This window comes from Chrysochloris asiatica, unplaced genomic scaffold (genome assembly GCF_000296735.1).
Source record: "Chrysochloris asiatica unplaced genomic scaffold, ChrAsi1.0 scaffold00254, whole genome shotgun sequence".
Classification (NCBI taxonomy): Eukaryota; Metazoa; Chordata; class Mammalia; order Afrosoricida; family Chrysochloridae; genus Chrysochloris; species Chrysochloris asiatica.
In genome coordinates, this window is record NW_006408772.1 from 4,008,034 (window position 1) to 4,027,277 (window position 19,244).

At 36.8% G+C, this 19,244-nt stretch overlaps 1 protein-coding gene across 2 annotated transcripts in view; it reads left to right on the forward strand.

Annotated features, from left to right (window-relative positions):
- The window catches only part of LOC102828499 (electrogenic sodium bicarbonate cotransporter 1-like), a 522,188-nt gene that overhangs the window by 385,033 nt on the left and 117,911 nt on the right, over positions 1–19,244 (forward strand). For both annotated transcript variants that reach the window (XM_006873779.1, XM_006873780.1), the window contains exon 14: positions 11,133–11,203. In XM_006873779.1, coding sequence (XP_006873841.1) covers positions 11,133–11,203 — 71 coding nt within the window. The remainder of the gene's footprint in view (positions 1–11,132; positions 11,204–19,244) is intronic.

Here is a 19,244-nt window from a genome sequence, read left to right on the forward strand (position 1 = left end):
GAATAAGTGCAGCCAGAGTGCTTCTTGGAGGCCAGGATGGCCAAACTTCATCTCCCATACTGTGGACATATTGTCAGGAGTGACCAGTCACTGGAGAAGAATATCATGTTTGATAAGGTGGAGGGTCAAAGAAAAAGAGGAATATGCCCAATGAGATGGATTGGCAAAGTGGCAGCATCAATGGTGTCCAGTATGCCAACAATTGTGAGGGTAACCCAGGACTGGGCAGTGTTATTTTCTGTTGTGCATAGGGGTCACTATGAGTCAGTACCGGCTTGTTGGCACCTAACAACAACAATAATATTGAACAGGTGCGTCTTCATTCTTGTCTCTCACTTTAGTGGAGAATTCTTAGAAGATCATCCTGCTGCTTGAGAAGGCGTCTCTGAAGAGGGCTTTTCTTCTCAAAATAGCTTCATCCATCAATCAAGGAGCTCTGGTAGCATAGTGGTTACGAATAGGGCTGCGAATTTCAATGTTGGCAGTTCAAAACTACCAGCAGTTCCGCAGAAGAAAGATGAGGCGTTCTGGTCACGTAAAGATTTACAGCCTCAGAAACCCTATACAAGGTCGCTATGAGTTGGAACCGACTCCACGGCACATAACAACAACAACAACAGTCAGTCACACTGATGAAGAATTGGGGACTGCTAGACTTTGCACTCATAGATTTTTTTTTTTTTTGGTCTTTTTTAAGGAAAACAAACATACACACAAACAAAATCCGTATGTTAATGTAAATCTAAGGGAGAGATGAAGTAGAAATTTCAGCATTCACGTGAACCTGAATGACAGGGTTGCTGTAAAATCCGTATGTTAATGTAAATCTAAGGGAGAGATGAAGTAGAAATTTCAGCATTCACGTGAACCTGAATGACAGGGTTGCTGTGAGTCAGAACTGACTTTATGGCAATTAACAACATTTGTGTTAACTTGTATAGTGACTTGAAATATTGAATACTTTTTAAAAGTTCTTGAAACAGAGTAGGCACTCAATATCCCATGCATATTGCTGTTGATTTGGTTCAGACTTGTGGTAACCCTGTATTATTAGAATCCATTAAATATGTTCCCTTGAGTAACACAGATGCTACCATTAGAACTATTTGGAATTCTTCTCATGAGAAAAATGGAGAGGCTATATACCCTCCTGTGACTTTTTAGTGCAATCCAGATTATAAATATTAACTATGGATTGTTGTTGTTTTTAAGTGCTGCTGAGTGACTCCCACTGATGGTGACCCTGTGTAGGATTTCTGAGGAGCAGCAGATGGATTTGAACCATTGACCTTGCGGTTAGCAGTCTAGTACTTCTTTTACACCAGGTCTTCAAATATGGATTAGCAGGCATAATCACTTGTGGTGGATAGGATTTTTTTAAATTGATTTCTGTCTATATGTATGCATGTGTGTATATTGATTTCTGTCTATATGTATTCATGAAAGTCTATAACCTAACACAATTGTAACTAATTATACACCAAGATTTTCTAAAGGAAGAAAGAAGACCCTCGACTGCTCTGTAGCTCTTAGGTGTTCGTAAAGCTTTGTTATCATACCTGTAATACAGAAAAAAAAAGAACTATCTAGGTTCAGCCCCATACCTGCCAGAAGCCAATGGAAACTTGAGCTCACTGTGTTTTTTATTGGCAGAGGACTTAATCTAAAACTAAGTGAAGCATATATGTGTTCTAATTGTGAAAATTAAGACAAAGATTTTAATGCAATTTTCCTTTTAAGAAGAATCTTTCTTTCCCTGAAAATATATTCTCTACTTGTACAGCAAATATTGGCTTTAGTGATGATAGATTTTCCTTTGACTTTTAGCCTAAAATTGTATAAATAGTCCTGAATAACTAAAAGGTTGCTCCTCAAGGACTGAAAATTCCTACTACCTTTATGTAGTACTAGTAAAGCAGTGTAGCAGTACTTTGAAGTCATAAAAACCTGTATCCAAGTCCTAGCTTGCCTATGAAAACCCAAATCAAACTCACTGCCATCAAATCAATTCCAACTCGTACCAGTTCTGAGAGTCTACATCTTTATGGAAACAAACAGCCTTATTTGTGTCCTGTGGATAGCCTCATCCTTATTCCAAGAATTGGCTGGTGAGTTTGAGCCTTGCAGTTAGCAGTACAGCGCTTAACCCACAGCACTACCAGGTCTCTAATGGCAAATATGTGCCTTTGGGTGAGTTCCTCGTGCTCATAGTAACTTTACAGATCAACCTCCTGATTTGTAAAATGGGGTTAATAACAGTACCTACCTTAAAAGTTTATTTTGAAGAAAAAAATTAATTACAGATGAAATACTTAGCATAGTTCCTGATATGCAACAAGTTATTAGTAATAGTATTAAATTATATTATTATTGCTATTATTATTCAGTATAATTAAGGCCAAGTTATTATTTAGCCTTGAAGCACAAGTGATAGAGCAAATAAATCAATCTTTATCATCCTCTTTTTTTAGCATCCATTGTTGGGCTTACAGCCCATTCTGCAACAAAACCTTTGGTTGAACCTTGTACTTCTGGAGTTGCTAGGATAAATAGCACTCATAAAAGATGTGTCTGTGAATTTGAGAGATTATTCTAAACTATGGAGACCAAATCTGCTAGTGGTTTGGAAAAAGGAAAATGAATCCTTACATTTTAATGGCAGTGTCATGTGTTATAAAACTCCCATGAGATTAATTTGCTTCACAACCTAAATATTCTTTGATGATAAAATGCATAGTTAGTTCTACCATAACCTTAGTACTTTTGATAGCTAACTGGAAAAACTTTAATACGGGAGTAATATAGTTGCATGTACAGCTAGAGCAAGTATTCCAAAAACAACAAAAGACTGGCCTTTCATCACACAATATACTCCAAGTAAAAGAATTCAGTCAATGAGTCAATAATATTTAAACTGGCGAATAACTTATTTTTCAACACTGGGGCAGTATGTAACAATGAACCAGCAACTGCTCAGAAAGAGTCATGATCCTGCAAGGTGAGAAATTATTTTATAGGAAATGTAATTTTTGTTGTTATTAGAGTCACCGAATTACTCAGAAAATCCTAGTTATTCATGGCCATGAATTTTGTGCCTTTTGAGTGCTTTGTGAAGGCAACCTTTCCTTTTCATTCTTTCTGATCTTTTCTGTTCTCACTTGTTTCCACAAAACCTCATCACTTCCTGATTTTCCTTTTTCTAGGCCAGCATGTGCCCTCTTCTTTTATCCCCATGTATTACTTGGTAACCTGATTACCAGCTGGGCTGCTAAACACAAGGTCAACAGGTTCAATCTGTTAAGTGTTTCACAGGAAAAAGATAAGGCTTTTTTGCTCCTATAGAGATTTATAGCCTCAGAAATCCTATACAAGGTTATTATGAGTCGGAATCGAGTCAACATGGCACACAAACAGTACCACCAATTTGAGTCCTGGAGTCTGCATGGTCAGCAGGTCAAACTCACCAGCTGCTCCTTTGAAACCTCTTACTAGGTTTCTGTGAGTCACAACCAACTCAATCGCACGTAGCAACAAAAACAAACAGCAATGTAGGTCATGCATCTAAACTTGAAAGCTTAAAAGTTGCAAATTATGAAAGAAAAATTAGCCCTGAAGTTTGACATATCAACTTAAAGTGGATACATGTTTGTTTGTGCTAAAATGTCTTTTTCTTCAAAATGAGGTAACTAATGGATTTCCACCAAGTTCTGATGATTACGTAGCAGAGGTGTATAAGGAAGAAGATAATTCAGTTAAAGAGCCAAAGTAAAACAGGAAAAATGTCAAATTGGTAGAAATGCACAATGTGTCCTTCAGCAACCAATATTCTAATTTAGACAACTGTTAGCATGATAAAATGTAAAAGAATATGTGCTTTGGAGTAAAGGAAACTGAGGAAACACAGTTCGAATTTCAGCTTGTCACTTCTATCAGTGCATTGCTGGGCCAGGCTAATTATTAAATATCTGCAAATCTGTTTTGGAATCTGTGAACCTGATGAGTGATTGTTTCTAGTCTTAAAAGTCACAAAAACCCCAAACTTGTCTAAGTCAAGTTGATTGTGACTAATGGCAGTTCGTTATGTTAGAGGATAGAACGATTCCATAGGATTTCCTTGTCTGTAATCTTTGCAGAAGCAGATCAATTAGGTCTTTATTCCACAGCATCACTGTATGGGTTCGAAATGTCAAATTTAGTGTGGTAACTGGAAGCAAACTGTTCGTATGAGGATAAGCTGAAAAATTGATACCAAATAGACATTTTGCTCCTTTTCTCAATTTTCACTGCTCCACAAAGATATTCCACTCTGTTTAATGTTTAGTTGTTTACTATTTCAAAGGGGCTTAAACATTTACTTTTCTCAGAAAAATTTCCAGGAAAATATAGGTAGGGTTGTTCTGCAGGTCTATCACTACCACCCCCTCTAAAAATTTATCAGCCAGTATATTATAAATATGAAACATTGATGCTATGCTTAAAGAGAAAAATATGTTTAGCAGTTCAGTGTAGTGTAAGTACATAAAACTTTCCCCTTAAATATCAAGCCTAAAAGGGTGTTGCAGTGTATACATAGGCCTGTAAAAGGCATTAACACCCGGCAGTTGAGGTGTCCAGTACTCATAAGAGGAAGATATCTACCTCAACAAAAATGTACTGAATGGTCAACAACATCGCTTTTAAAGAATTGTGCTAATTGTAATTAAGTAGAACACACACACACACACTCATATATATATATTTTACATATATAAAATGAGTTGTCTTTTAAAAAGAATTCATTTTTGACTCAATAAGGTCAGATTTTCATTTGAACCAGATTTTAGAAATTAATTTCTGCAAGTGCCATTGCATTGGTTCTGACTCATAGAGACACTGCATAGGTTTCTGAGGAGTTGCTGGTGGGGTTGAAATGCCTACCTTGTGGTTAGCAGTCCAGTGCTTCTCATACAGTGTTACAACAGGATTTCAATTTCTACTCTAATGTCCCTAATTTATTTACTTAATGTATAGATATCACAGTGACTCTAGATTCAAGGGAACATTAGTATCTTAGCAAGAATGATAAGAAATTTTCTAACAATGTTGTTGGCTTTGTTATCTCGAGGTGAAAAGAGCCTTTGCAAACAGTAATGGTAAAGAAATTTAGAAAATGAGAAACGTCGCCTACAGGGTATAGACACTGTATCGTTAACAGAAGGGACATATTTTATTGATTCACTGCTGACTGCTGTGGGGAGAACATATTAATAATGAATGGATGATTCAGAGAAATCGTTTTTCTCAGCTACTGAAAGCGTCACTGGCTATAGTATTTCCAAGTAAATGATGGTCTGTCCCTGCAGTGTGAAGTTGTAAGACCAAGTTAAGTTTTGTGAGTAGCCACGGCTTCCATTTTCAAACCTATGTATTCTTTATGTCTATAGGCACTCTGAATGCACACAGTCTCATCTGATCTTGAAAGCTAAGCTGGGTTGTGCCTGGTTAGTGCTTTCAGAGGTCTGGCATGGCGCTAGACAGCAAAGTCAGTTTGCCCTGCAAGATCAGAAGTTCAAACTCACCAGCCACCCTTTGGAAACCCTATACAGTTTTGCTATGAGTCAGAACTGACACAACAGCACTTAACATTTTACTCACAGCATGACGAGGCTTCTGAAAGCTCTAAAACAGTTGTCTTTAGATTGAATTATCAATATCATTTCTTTCTATATAATTTTTCTATTATCTTAATAAATGCTGTGTGTGTTACCTCCATTAAGAAAGACTGCTCCATTGTGTTTCCTGTGGTCCCCTATTATAGTCAATTTGTGTTTCATAATTAGAAAGCACATTAAAAGAAAATTAAGAAATTAAAATAGTATGAATTTATCTTCATGACTAGCATCACATGATATGCAATTTTATTTTGTGTGCCATTCCCTCTTTAGGTTATGAAGTAGGTTTAAATCATAGAGTAATAGCTGTGAGTCTAAATCAACTCGACAGCACTTACCAACAATGGCTACACAAGGAAATTCAAGGATTTACTAGTGTGGCATCCCTCAGGCTTGTAGCTGAGAAAATACTTTACCAGCATACTGTTATTTTATCTTTCATAGTTATATCGTCTTTTTGTAAATCATAAATACTTAAGAAATTCAGAATTTTAGTGTCCTTGTTCTATTTTGACATATATTTTAGAAGTTTCAGCATAACCCTATCAGGAAGTAGAAAATGAGAAGTAATTAATTTAGATAATCATCAGATCTAGTTCTCTAAGTTGGGGTTTATGACACAATTTTAGAAACATTGTTCTGGAGTAATGTCTATAACCCACTCTACGTGTAATGGTAGGTGTACACGAAAGAGAAATTTTTGTAAAAATTGTTGTTGTTACGTGCCATTGAGTCAGTTCTGACTTGTATATCTAGCTAAATATTTCGATAATAGGTCTGCTTTTAAACTTTGAGTGCAGTATTTTAGTGAATATGTAAAAAGTATCCTTTTTAGTATGGTTTAAAGACTATCATGCTTGAACTTCCTAGTTACAGTGAAAAGCTCAAGTTTAGGCTTGGTAAAAGTTCTTAGGAAAAGGAAAAGGATAATAAGTAAAAGGAAATAAAAAAAACTTTGTTTCAAGACCTCAGTAAGAGAGTGTGGCAGGTAATGCGTTCAAAGGTATACTTTTACCAGAGTTTTCCTAACCTTGCCATCTCTACAGAAGTCATTTTTAGCCATTTATAGATGTAGAAATGTAAAGCTTTATCAAAATTTTAAAATATCAGGAGGCACTAGTGTGAGCAAATCAATCGGGACCTTAAATAAATCTGACAGGACCTTACAGACAAGAAGCCTATTCAGTTTTATTTGTATTTATTTTATAGTTACTTATTTTCCTCACGATTTGTTTAAATTGAATGAAGTAAAACGTGAAAATATTATTACCATGGAGGATATTCTTAAAGGTTATTATTATTATTATTTTTTTAGTTCAGAGCAGGTTAGTCAGTTCCATGTTATTGTAACCCTAAGGAAATACATCAAGTGTATGGATTCACGTTGTTGTCGTTAAGTGCCTTCGAGTCAGTTCCGACCCAAAGCGACCCTGCTTAGGGTTTCCAAGTAGCAGCTGGTGAGCTTGAACTGCCGACTTTGCAGTTCAAATGGTTTTGCAGTCTGGCGCATTAACCCACAGCGCCACACCAGGACTCCTGGATTCCCATTAGACTACCATTTATAAAGCACCATTCAAATAGCTGATATTGTACTCATGGTTTAAATAAACTCTTAAAACGCTTAAGTAACAAGGCGCCTCAGTGGACTGTAGGATAAACATTGGTTCAAACCCACCAGTAGCTCTGAGGAGAAAAGGTGAAGCTGTCTGCTCCCCTAAAGATTTACAGTCTAAGAAATCCTATATAGGGTCACTTGTCATTTAGAATTGACTCAATGACAGAGTTTACTTTTTGGGGAGTGGAGTGGCGTGGGTGGGTTTTAATAACACAATAAATGTATTATTTAGTTATCACAAAAAGCTTGTGAAGGAGCTGACATTCATCTACGCAGTAAGACTTTCTCCAGGTCATACGTTGTTGTGTGCCACTGAGTCAATTTCAACTCAAATTGGCCCAATGTGACAGTGCAACTGCTCCATAGGGTTTTCTGTGCTGTAACTTTTATGGTTATTAACATATGGGCTGGTGAGCTTGAACTGCCAACCTTGTGATTCAAACAATTTTGCTGTCCAGTGCTTATCCTATAGCACCATACCAAAGATATCATATAATTTTTGCTGCCATTCTGAATACTGGTCTTTTGGGATTTGTCTCAAATGAAAACAAAAAAAAAAAAAAAAAAAAAAAAAAAAAAGAAAAGAAAAAAGATGAGAAGGATTGATGTGCATCCACATAAATTTCAGTAACTTTATAACAGTTACTAAAAGTTCAAATTTCAATCCTATTCTAGTATGCTCCTGGTTTTTATTATCTGTCACTTCATTTCACAGAGAAGGAACCTGGAATGTGTTTTCCCCTCACTCCTTTCCTCTTGTTTTGAAAAGGTTTTTGCATAGGTTGTCACATGAACCTCATAAAATTGCATTAAAGAAGCTAGCTCAGGAAGAGCAGCTTCCCAGGCACCATGTAAATAGAGTCTGTAAATTCACATAGTCTGTTTTTTCTGTTTTTCCAAAGCTTTGACAGTTCAGAAATCTCAGCTCACAGTGATTCACATCATTTAGCATTGCCAGATACCTTGTGACTCTGTAGGATAAGCACTGGACTGCTAATTACAAGGTCAGAAGTTCAAGTCCGCCAGCCTCTCCACAGAAGAAAATGAGTTTGTCTGCTCCCATAAAGATTTGTAGCTTGTAAAACTCTATTCAGAGTCATTATGCTTCTGAAGTGGCTCAGGGCACTTAACAATAACATACCACTTTGAAATCTGGCTACAAAAAATTACCTTGGTTTTGGTAACTATAATGCTTGGTAGTAGAAAGAAGGCTGAAGAGAGGTTCTGGTACAAATCCTGCTTGTGTCTGACTCCATTATCCTGCGCACATAACCTAATATCTCATTTCAGAGTCCTAAAAATTTGTGTCATATGTGACACTGTGGGTTAATGCGCTAGACTGCAAAGTCAGTTTGAACTACAAGGTCAGCAGTTCAAGCTCATCAACCACTCCTTGGAAACCTTATACAGGGTCGCTATGGGTCGGCACCGTCTTGACGGCACTTAATAACCACAACCAAATTGTGTATGTTATTCACTATGAGTCATAATTGACTCAGTGGCAGTGGCTTTAAAAATTTTTAACATATTTTTAAATGGACAAGTGGCATAGTGTAAGAAAGTGTATTTTAAACTCTTAAGAACAAAATGTTAATAAAAACCTAGATTTGTTGATAATAATTTACTAACATCTTCATCCTTCTGGGAATAGATTCATGTTTATTATATTGTTTGGACCAAGCATCTTTTAGACTATTTTGATTCTCTGTATGACTTATAATCAAACAAAGCATATGAAAACATAAAATTCCCACATGCGTTTACTTTACTGATCAAATAGGGAAGCTCTGGCAGCAACTAGGCTTATGTTAATAGCTTTATAACCCCAAACCTTCAAAGATTAAATCAGATTACAAAATTGAGAAAAACTTGGACTCAAATATTTTTTACTTACTTATTATTATTATTATTATTTTACTTAAATATTTTCCTTTGTCTCATTTGCTGTCACTCATTTTAGTCATGAAATATCTCCTATCTTAGCTTGACAGTAAAGAAATATTTTTGAGACTCTGTTAGTTAATTGTTAGGCTCTGGGCAGATTTTGGAGGAAAGTAGTGAATAAGACTTGCCCCTTCAAAGCGTCTCTTACAAATGCTATATTCTAAATTCCAACAGTCAAGTAAACATGTTTTTTCTCCTGGAAAATTAATATTGTTTTTGTTGTTATGTGCTGTGGAGTTGGTGCCGACTCATAGTAACCCTGTACAGGGTTTCCGAGGCTGTAAATCTTTATGGGCGCAGAAAGCCTCATCTTTCTCCTGCGGAACAGCTGGTAGTTTCGAACTGCAGACCTTAGGGTTCGCAGCCAGATTCGTAACCACTATGCTAATGTAAGAAGGACTGAAATCATAGTAGACTAAAAAGACAGGTTGGGAGTTCAGGAGCAAAGGTAGGGAATGAGGGAAGTTTGATAGGGGAGACCTAAACAGTAATTAAGGAGCTCTGGTAGCGTAGTGGTTACGAATCGGGCTGCGAGCCGCAAGGTCAGCAGTTCGAAACTACCAGCTGTTCCGCGGGAGAAAGATGAGGCGTTCTGCTCCCGTAAAGATTTACAGCCTCGGAAACCCTGTACAGGGTCGCTATGAGTCGGAACCGACTCCATGGCACACAACAACAACAAACAGTAATTAGAAATGTGGATGTTAAGTAAACAATGTGATCCTCACAGACAGCAGGGTGACAAGGGCTATTACACAATGTTATGATGTGTTACGTGCTTTCAATTGGTTCCAACTCACAGCGACCCTGTTTAGGATTTCCAAGGAGTGGCTCATGGATTTGAACCACTGACCTTGCAGTCTAGTGCAATATCTGACAGTGCCACACCAGGTCTTGTAAATCAGGAATATTCTCATTTATTTTATAATATATGAAACTTCAGAAAATAGGACAAAGTATTATCCCATAAAGGAAAATGTTTAAATTACAGAATGCTTTTTAAATGCTATTATATTTCCAAGAGAATAATAGATTTAATTAATATATTGATGTCCTTTGAAAGTAACATATTAATTGTATAAATGATGCCAAAGAATTTGAAAGGAACTGTTCTCCACAGATCAAACGTTCTTCCTCATGCTATTTATTTTATTTATTCACTACTTTAAAACGTTTTATACGTATTACAAATAGAAAAACAGTATATACATACATATTTCTTCATAGGCAGTCTGTTGTTCTTAAGTGCTGTTCAGTTAGTTCCAAAGCATAGTGACCCTGGATATTTCCAAGTACAGCTGGTGGGTTTGAATTGCCAAGCTTATGGTTAGCAAGTCTAGTGCTTATCCTACAACAGCACATTCTAAATACCTATAAATTCAAAATCAAGTAGTTCATAATTCAAAACTCTATTTTGTGAATTATTATTGCACATGAAGCCAAGGATTAACTTACTCAATTATTAACAGCCATTTCTTCCTCAGGGCAAGAAATATTGAATGCCTTTTTTGAATTGGACAGTTGAATTTTTTGGTTTTGAAAACAGAATATAAATTTTAATATAATCTAATGATATTCTTATTATGTTTTTATTTTATCAAATTAGAGTGTAACAGATATAAATGTTCAAATCTTTAATTATTTAGTCTAGGTGAAAGGCAATTATAGTTATAATAAATAATTGCCATAAGTAAATTGGACTGCAAGGTTGGTGGTTCAAGCTCAACAGCCACTCCTTAGAAACCCTATATAGGGTCGCAACAGACTCGATGGCACTTAACAACAACAAAAATGAGTAAATTAACTACATTTATATTGCTAATGAAAACATTTTTAATGACTAGTTCTGACTTTTTTAGATATTTAATTAAATACTTAGGGTGTTTCTATTTTATTTTTACAGTCTAAACTGTTTTATCTTACAGTTAATATCTCAGTATCTAATGATACCACACTGGCTGTAGAAGACTTACCAACTATTTCTTCTACTGACATGGTAAGTGCTGTAATATTTCAAAGCACCTGTATGTTGTTTATTATAATTATAACATCATTCTATGATATAACCTACCATCTAGCAGGGGTCCTGGTGTGGCGCTGTAGGATCAGCACTGGACCGCTAATTGTAAGGTCAGCAGTACAAACACGCCAGCTACTCCAAGGAAATCCTATGCGGGGTCTTTCCTTCGCTCTAGTCTGCTATTTGCTGCTTTTTTTTTAAACTGAAGTATGTATTCCAGCATGCTTTTGAAACTTTCTTAGGAATTTAAGTGCTGTATCTCATTAATTGTGATCTTGAAATCATTTCACAGTGGGAAGTGGGAGATGTGGAAAATGAGAGCATGATATCCTCTCTGTTTCCAGTATGGTTCAACACTCTTCTGACTAGCCAAGCGGTGCTGTGTTCTCTTAGCTCAAGGTGATTTTAGCAGAACACTTCCCAGTCATTTAAAAAGGACTCTGCCTCTGTCACATGATATCTTTTCCCATGGCTTGTAACCAAGGATCTTTAGGAGACTGGAAGGAAGCTTTTAAAAATGAGCTGTTTTGCATGGACTCTCTCATGCTGGAAGGAGACTTTTGTGTTGGTAAAAAGAGGAAAGTGTTATTTTACACTTCCAATTGTGTTCCTCTTACATTATTATGGCTTCAGACCAAAGAATATCAATCTCTTGGTTATAAAGGCAGAAACCATAATACCTTGTATTGATAGAGTGCCCATCTCTCAGGAGACCAGAACACTTCTTCAGATATTATGTGATGAGTACCCAGTGTCCTTTTCAAAGATGAAGTTTTGTATCTTTCCAGGGCAACTCTTAGTGGAACTTGCTTCTATCTTGTTTTCATATTCCAGACTCTGTTGACTTCTTTCCTTACAAAGTTTTCTCTGACTTTCCTCAAACTTCTGTTTCTTCCATGTGTGTGTCTATGTGTGCTTATGGCAGCGAGTATGTATGTATGTTTTAAAGGCCTCATATATTGTTGTGCTGGACTGCAAAGCCAGTTTGAACCACAAGGTCAATGGTTCAAGCTCAGCTGCTCCTCGGAAATCCTGTACAGGGTTGTTATGGGTTGAAACTAACTTGACAGCACTTAAGAACAGCAACATATAAAAATGAGTGGTTTTCAATGTTTCAGCCAGGCTGCCTATTGCCTTCTAAGATTTACATAAGCTGCAGCAGAAAAATAATTCCTTGTAGACATTAAAAATGTAATTAAAAAGGTTAATTTAATTTTCAATGAAAAAAAAACCCTTAACATTTAAATTAAAAGAAAAAGCTTAAGTTAATTGGCAATAAACAGTTTATAAAACTCTCGCATCTAATTACTTAAAAAGAGATTGCTTTCTAACTTAATTCTTTTAGTTACTAATCAAGGCAAGCTTCAAAATTAATTTTTAAGCCCTGTATTTGAGCAAGTTCTGGAAGAGACTCTAGTAATTGATATGTAATTATGCATATCAGTGATAAGATATAGAATGAGACTATTCTGTTACAATAAGATTCATGAAAAACAAATGGAAGTTCTGGTTGACTTCTGGTATGACAGAGAACATGGAGGCATAATAATAATTATAATGTAGCTACCACTCACAGAGCGTCTATTAGAACTCAGTTATTTAGGGATACTATAATCATTATAATCCCTATGCTGTATTATAATAACTAACAAAACCTACAAGGTAAATATTTAAGGAGTTCTAGTGGTGAATGCAATGACTCTGTAGGATAAGCACTAGACTATGAACCACAACATTGGTAGTTTGAGCGCTGTGGAGAAAGATAAGGCTAGCCTCAGAAACCCTGTACAAGGTCACTGTGAGTTGACGGTGCCTAAAAATAACAATAACAGAAATGGAGTAGCAGTTCAGCTGCTAACCAGAAAGACAGTGTTTAAGCCCACCAGCCACTCCACTGGAGAAAGGTAGAACAATCTGTTTTCATTAAGACTTATGTCCTTGGAAATCCTAAGGAGCTTTGCTACTCTCTCCTGTAGGGTAACTATGAGTCAAAATGAACTCAGTGGCAATGAGTTTGGTTTGGATTTGGATTTGGTTACCAAGTATGTTTATCCTGTTTTTATGTTCTTATTAGTTGCCATCGATTTGGTTCCAACTTATAGCAACCCTATACACAACAGAAGAAAACATTGCCGGGTCATACACCAGCCTCAAAATTATTGTTACACCTGAGCCTATTGCTGCCACTGTGCCAATCCATTTTGTTGGAGGTCTTCCTTCTTTTCAATGACCCTCCACTTTACCAAGCATAAGGACCTTTTCCAAGGACTGGTCACTGCTGATAATATGTCGGAAGTATGAGAGACAAAATCTCTCCATCCTTGCTTCCCAGGAGCATTCTGGCTGTACTTCTTCCAACACTGATTTGTTTGTTCTTCTAGCAGTCCATGGTATTTTCAATATTCTTCTCTAACACCGTAACTCCAATACCTCAGTTATTCTATGGTCTTCCTTATTCACTGTCCAACTTTTACATGCATATGAATCATTTGAAAATATCTTCGAAAATACATGGTCAGGTGTACCTTAGTCTTCAAACTGATACCTTGCTCTTGAATACTTGAAAGAGGTCTGTGCAACAGATTTGCCTAATGCAATATTCCATTTGATTTCTTGACTTCTACTTCCATGAATGTTGATTGTAGATCCAAGCAAAATGAATTATTTGACAGCTTGAATCTTTTCTCCATTTAACATGATAATATTTATTGGTCTAGTTGGGAGGATTTTTGTTTTCTTTACATTGAGATGCAGTCCATATTGAAGGCTGTAGTCTTTGATCCTTATCAGTAAGTATTTTAAGTTGTCTTTGCTTTTAGCAAACAAGGTTGTATCATCTGCATGTTACAGACTGTTAATGAATCTTCCTCTTATCCTAATGCCTCATTTTTCTTCACATAATCCAATTTCACAGATTATTTTCTCAGCATGCAGATTGATTATGTATAATGAAAGAATACAACCCTGGCATATACCTTTCCTGATTTTAAACCATTCAATATCCCCTTGTTCTGTTCTAATGACTGCCTCTTGGCCTATGTACAGGTTCTTCATGAGCATAACTAAGTGTTCTCAAAATCCATTCTTCAGCAAATTTTTACTTACATGTGATATTAATGATATTTTTCAGTGCTTTCCACATTCCATTGGGTCACTTCTCTTTGGAATGGGCATAGATAGAGATCTCTTCTAATCAATTGGCCAGTTCAGGTAGCTGTCTCCCAAATTACTTGGCATAGATATGTGAGTGCCTCCAGTGTTGCATCGGTTTGTTGAAAGATTTCAATATGTATTCCATTAATTTCTGGAGTCTTGTTTTTCACCAATATCTTCAGTGCTGATTTAACTTCTCCCTACAATATCATTGGTTCTTGATCGTATGCTACCCTTTGAAATGGTTGAATGTCAACCATTTCTTTTTGGTCCGTGACTGCATATATACCTTCCATGTTCTTTTGATGCTTTCTACATGATTCAGTATTTTGCCCATGGATTCAATATTTAAAGCTTGAATGTTTTCTTCAGTTTTTTCAACTTGATATATGTTGAGTTTGTTCTTCCCTTTTGGGTTTCTTATTTCAAGTCTTTGTACATTATAATACTTGACTCTCTTCTCATGGAAATTTTCTGTTCAGATCTTTTACTTCCTCGTTTCTTATTTTTACCTTAGCATATCTATTATAGAGAGCAAGTTTCTGTCTCTTTTGACATCCATTTTGGTCTTTTCCTTTTTTCCTTTCATTTTATGACTTTTTGCTTTCTTCCTGTATGATGTTCTTGATATCAGCTCACAGCTCTTCTGGTCTTCAGTCCTTAGTGTCTAATGTATAAATCTTTTCTTGAGGTGGTCTCTAAATTCAGGAGGGATATGTTCAAGGTCTTATTTTGGCTCACATGGACTTATTGTAATTCTCTTTAGCTTCAGTCTGAATTTATTGTATGCCCATGGTCTTGTTTTGGCTGATGATATTGAACTTTTCCATCATCTCTTATCAGATGTAGTCAGTTTGATTCCTGTGTATTCCATCTGATGAGATCCATGTGAATAATCACATTTTTATTTTGTTTTAAAAAGATATTTGCAAAGAGTAAGTCATTGGTCTAGCAAAATTCTATCATGCACTTTCCAGCACCATTCAATCACTAAGGCTATCTTGTTTTGTTTCTTTCTAACTCAAACTGAAGCTTGGTTAATAATCTTTCTTACACTTTTAAAAATGAGTGGAAACAAGGTATGAACTGAAATGCAGGTAGTCTAAGACCTGTGCTCTGACTAGTTCCTTATGATGCATTAATGCTTGCAAATCAAAAGACAACCATTCCTGTTCAATTTTTATGAATGCTCTTCAGAACAACAGCCCTCTCATGTCTGTATCGGTGTCACACCATTATTTAAATGTTTAGATGCTATTTTCAGCTTTTCTAAGGAAAAAAAAAAATATATATATATATGTGTGTGTGTGTGTGTATTTATGCATGGAGTCCTGATGTAGTGTTTATAAGATAAGCACTGAATTGCTAACCAAAATGTCTTTGGTTCAAACCCACCAGCCACTCCATGGGAACACTCATAGGGTCACATTGCGTAGGAACCAAAAGCTCAATGGCAGTTAACAACAACAACAACTATATATATGTGTGTGTATAAAAATATGTATGTAATTATGAAAGATTACATTTATTCAATCTTCATTTCTTCTCTTCTGTTTATGTCTTTGTATTATGCTGTATTCTATAGTTAAATGATTCCGAAATAAGAATTAAAGAGGTAATATGATTTATTACTGTTAATAATAACTACCTTGTATTGAGTTCTTACTAGGTGCCAGGCTGCCTATGTTAATTGTCTATAATTGGAGTCCTGGTATGGTGCTGTGGAATAAACCACTAAATCACTAGACTGGTATGAACCTCAAGATCGGTGGTTCAACTGCACCAAACAGTCCTCGGAAAACCTATACAGAATCTCTCTCTTAGTCAGAACCAACTCAACAGTACTTAACAACAATAACATAATCTTCACATTAATTTTATGTGTTAATTAGATGCTACCTCTATTTTATATATGAAACAGAGGGCTAGAAAGTTTAACTGACCTTCCACCAGGAAACAGTAAAACCAGGATTTGAACTCAGAGCTTTCTAACTACAAAAGCTGTTTATATTTAGTTATTTGGGAGAAGTAGCATAGTATTTTACATACAGATATTAAATTGTGGTCTCACACTGCCTTATTTCAGATTCAGGGTTCCACTACTCAACAGGTCTGGAATCTTCTCAGTTTCCCATCTATAAAACGGTGATGATAATAGTACCTACTTCATAAATACAATAAGCATCAAATTAATAGATAGGAAAGACTTAGCATAGTGGCTGGCACACACTCACCTATTGAGAAATGTTACGTACTGTTATTATAAGAGTTTGTTATTCTGTTTAGGTATTATAATCATTCTACTAGACCGTGCTGCCTTTAAAACTAAGAATGTTGATCAAGAAAAGAAATCAGAAGTGATTGCTTCACTTCTGACTACTGAGTTCCCTGTTTGACCATGCCAGTATTGCTACTCTGACCCGTTCCTGGAGATACAATCATCAGGACTTAATTTGCTTCTTTTAATTTTAGCCATACTTAGATCAGGAGAGTGGTTGGTATACCAATGGCAAAAATGCGGTGCACCTTTGAGGCTCTTTCTCACAAGGCCCTGAGAATATCATGCCATAGAAAGAGAAGCTTTTTGCTTCAGCTCCATTGGTGTGATGCAAAAGTGATACTATCCTACCTCCCACAGTATACTCTATTCCACTGGGTTTGATAGTTCATTGAAATGGTCACATAGAACTTTAAGATGATTATGGAGTTTATTAGGGAAGTTAACAAAATGTAATATAGTATTTTTACATGGAAATGCCACCAATCATCTGTAAGTTTGTTGTACTGTGGTGGCTTTATGATTCTGGAAGCTATACTACCAGTGATTTAAGTACCATCAGGGTCACCTATGGTGGACAGGTTTCAGTTGAACTTCCAGACTACCAAGAAGGAGGAAAAGACTACTTCTGAATAGTTTGTCCCTGAAAAGCTGATGGATAGCGGTGGAGCACTGTCAGATAGCACCAGAATATTGACTACTGAAACATGATGAAGAACACCAGAATATTGTCAGATATAGTGCCAGAAGAAGATGAGCCCCTCAGGTTGAAAGGCACTCAAAATACAACTGCGGCAGAGCTGCCTACTCACAGTACAGTTGACCATCATGTTGTGAATGGAGTAAAGCTTTTGGGCCCTTCATCTGCTGATGGGGCACAACTCAAAATGAGGAGAAAAAGCAGTAAACAGTCATTAATAATCAGGACATGGAATGTACAAACTATGAATCTGAGGAAACTGGAAGTTGCCAAAAACAAACTGGAACACATAAACATTGATATCTCACACATTAGTGAGCTGAAATGGACTGGCATTGGACATTTTGAATATGATACTCGAATGATTTACTAAGATGGGAATGCAAATTGAAGAGAAATGGCATCATATTCATCATCATAAGAACATTTCAAGATCTATTTTTTTTTTTTAAGTTTCATTGTGAATTATGGGAGAACATTAGCTTTACATTCATCCTATCGTATATCATTTCATTGCCATGATTACAATCCCCTCCATGCATCATCAACTGACCAAAGGGAATACCCTGCAAGCCTACCCCCCAGTCCTCAGCACACAGCCCCTCTCCGTCTCTGGGTCTCAAGTCCTTAGTGGCTCCATCTCTCCACGACATTGTCTCTGCCTCCATCTCTGGAGTCACTGCTTCTCTGGGTAGGGTCCCGCACTCCGCTCTTCTCCCTTGATGGTCCCAGGGACCTGTGCTCCTAGCCTGCAAAGTCAATCACTCCCCTCCTTTTGCTACAAAATGTCTACCTTTACATTTCCAACCCTTACAATCAGTCCTGTTAACAATTATTCACTATTGTATCACAAGAAACCTATCTGCATTTCCATTCATCAGCCCCACCAAGAAAGATTGGATACTACTTAGGAAGGAGATTCTACCTTCCTCCGTGACCTCTGAATCTAGGATCCTTCTTGAAAGCTTGTAAGCCAGTCACTTCTTGCCTTTGTAGCACCCCAATTTTGGATAGCCAATGTCCAACTTGCCCATCCCTGCCTACTCTGTGTATGGAGGGGGTGGGAATGATCCTCGCTGTAAAGATTTGTTCCCTCTTTTGAGTTACTACATCCATAGGTGTAGGTCAGGTTCATCAAATTGTATCAGATTACTCTTTTTTTCCTCTTCTTTCTTATTCTAGTTGAGCTCTGATCATCCAGCCATTGACACCAGTTCGAGTGGGTATTATCTGCAAGTGTGGGTGTTCTTGTGCATATGCCCTCTCTTTGTTATCAGCTGGACATTTCACTCTCCACTCTAGTCTTCTGTGACTATGCCACTGAATCTGGGGTCAGGTGTCCCCAGATCTTGCCAAACTGCTGGCTAACTAGGTTTCCACCCAGGTTCACAGGAATCTATTGAACGTTGTAGGGCTTAGCTTGTAGCTTCGTTGCTGTTTTTTCCCTCATTTCCCCTTACTGGTGATGAACATGGTCACCAATCAGAGCATGTATTTCAATTGAGTTTTAGTCTTGGAAGGGGGTTTTACTGAGTAGACCTGACCACTTGCCTTGATGTCTCCTGGGCAAGCAACTTGCTTGTTCTTGTAATAATCAGTTGGACTGCTTATATTGTTTTGTATTTTCCTGTTGGTCTTTCTGTCAAGAAGTATTTTCTGTTCTTCTAACCGCTCCAAGCTGGTCTGCTTGTCCTTTCAAGTGGAAATTTCCCACCTCAGAAGATTTTGGATGCGGTTCAGGTTTCCACCTATGGTCTTATGTAATGCAAGGGCTCTGCAGGAAGCCTCCTTCATTGGGCACGTTGTAACCCCATGTTAGATATTCCTATCAGTTAGAGGCAGAAAACAGACGTACAAACTTTCAATGGCAATATTTCTGGCTATTC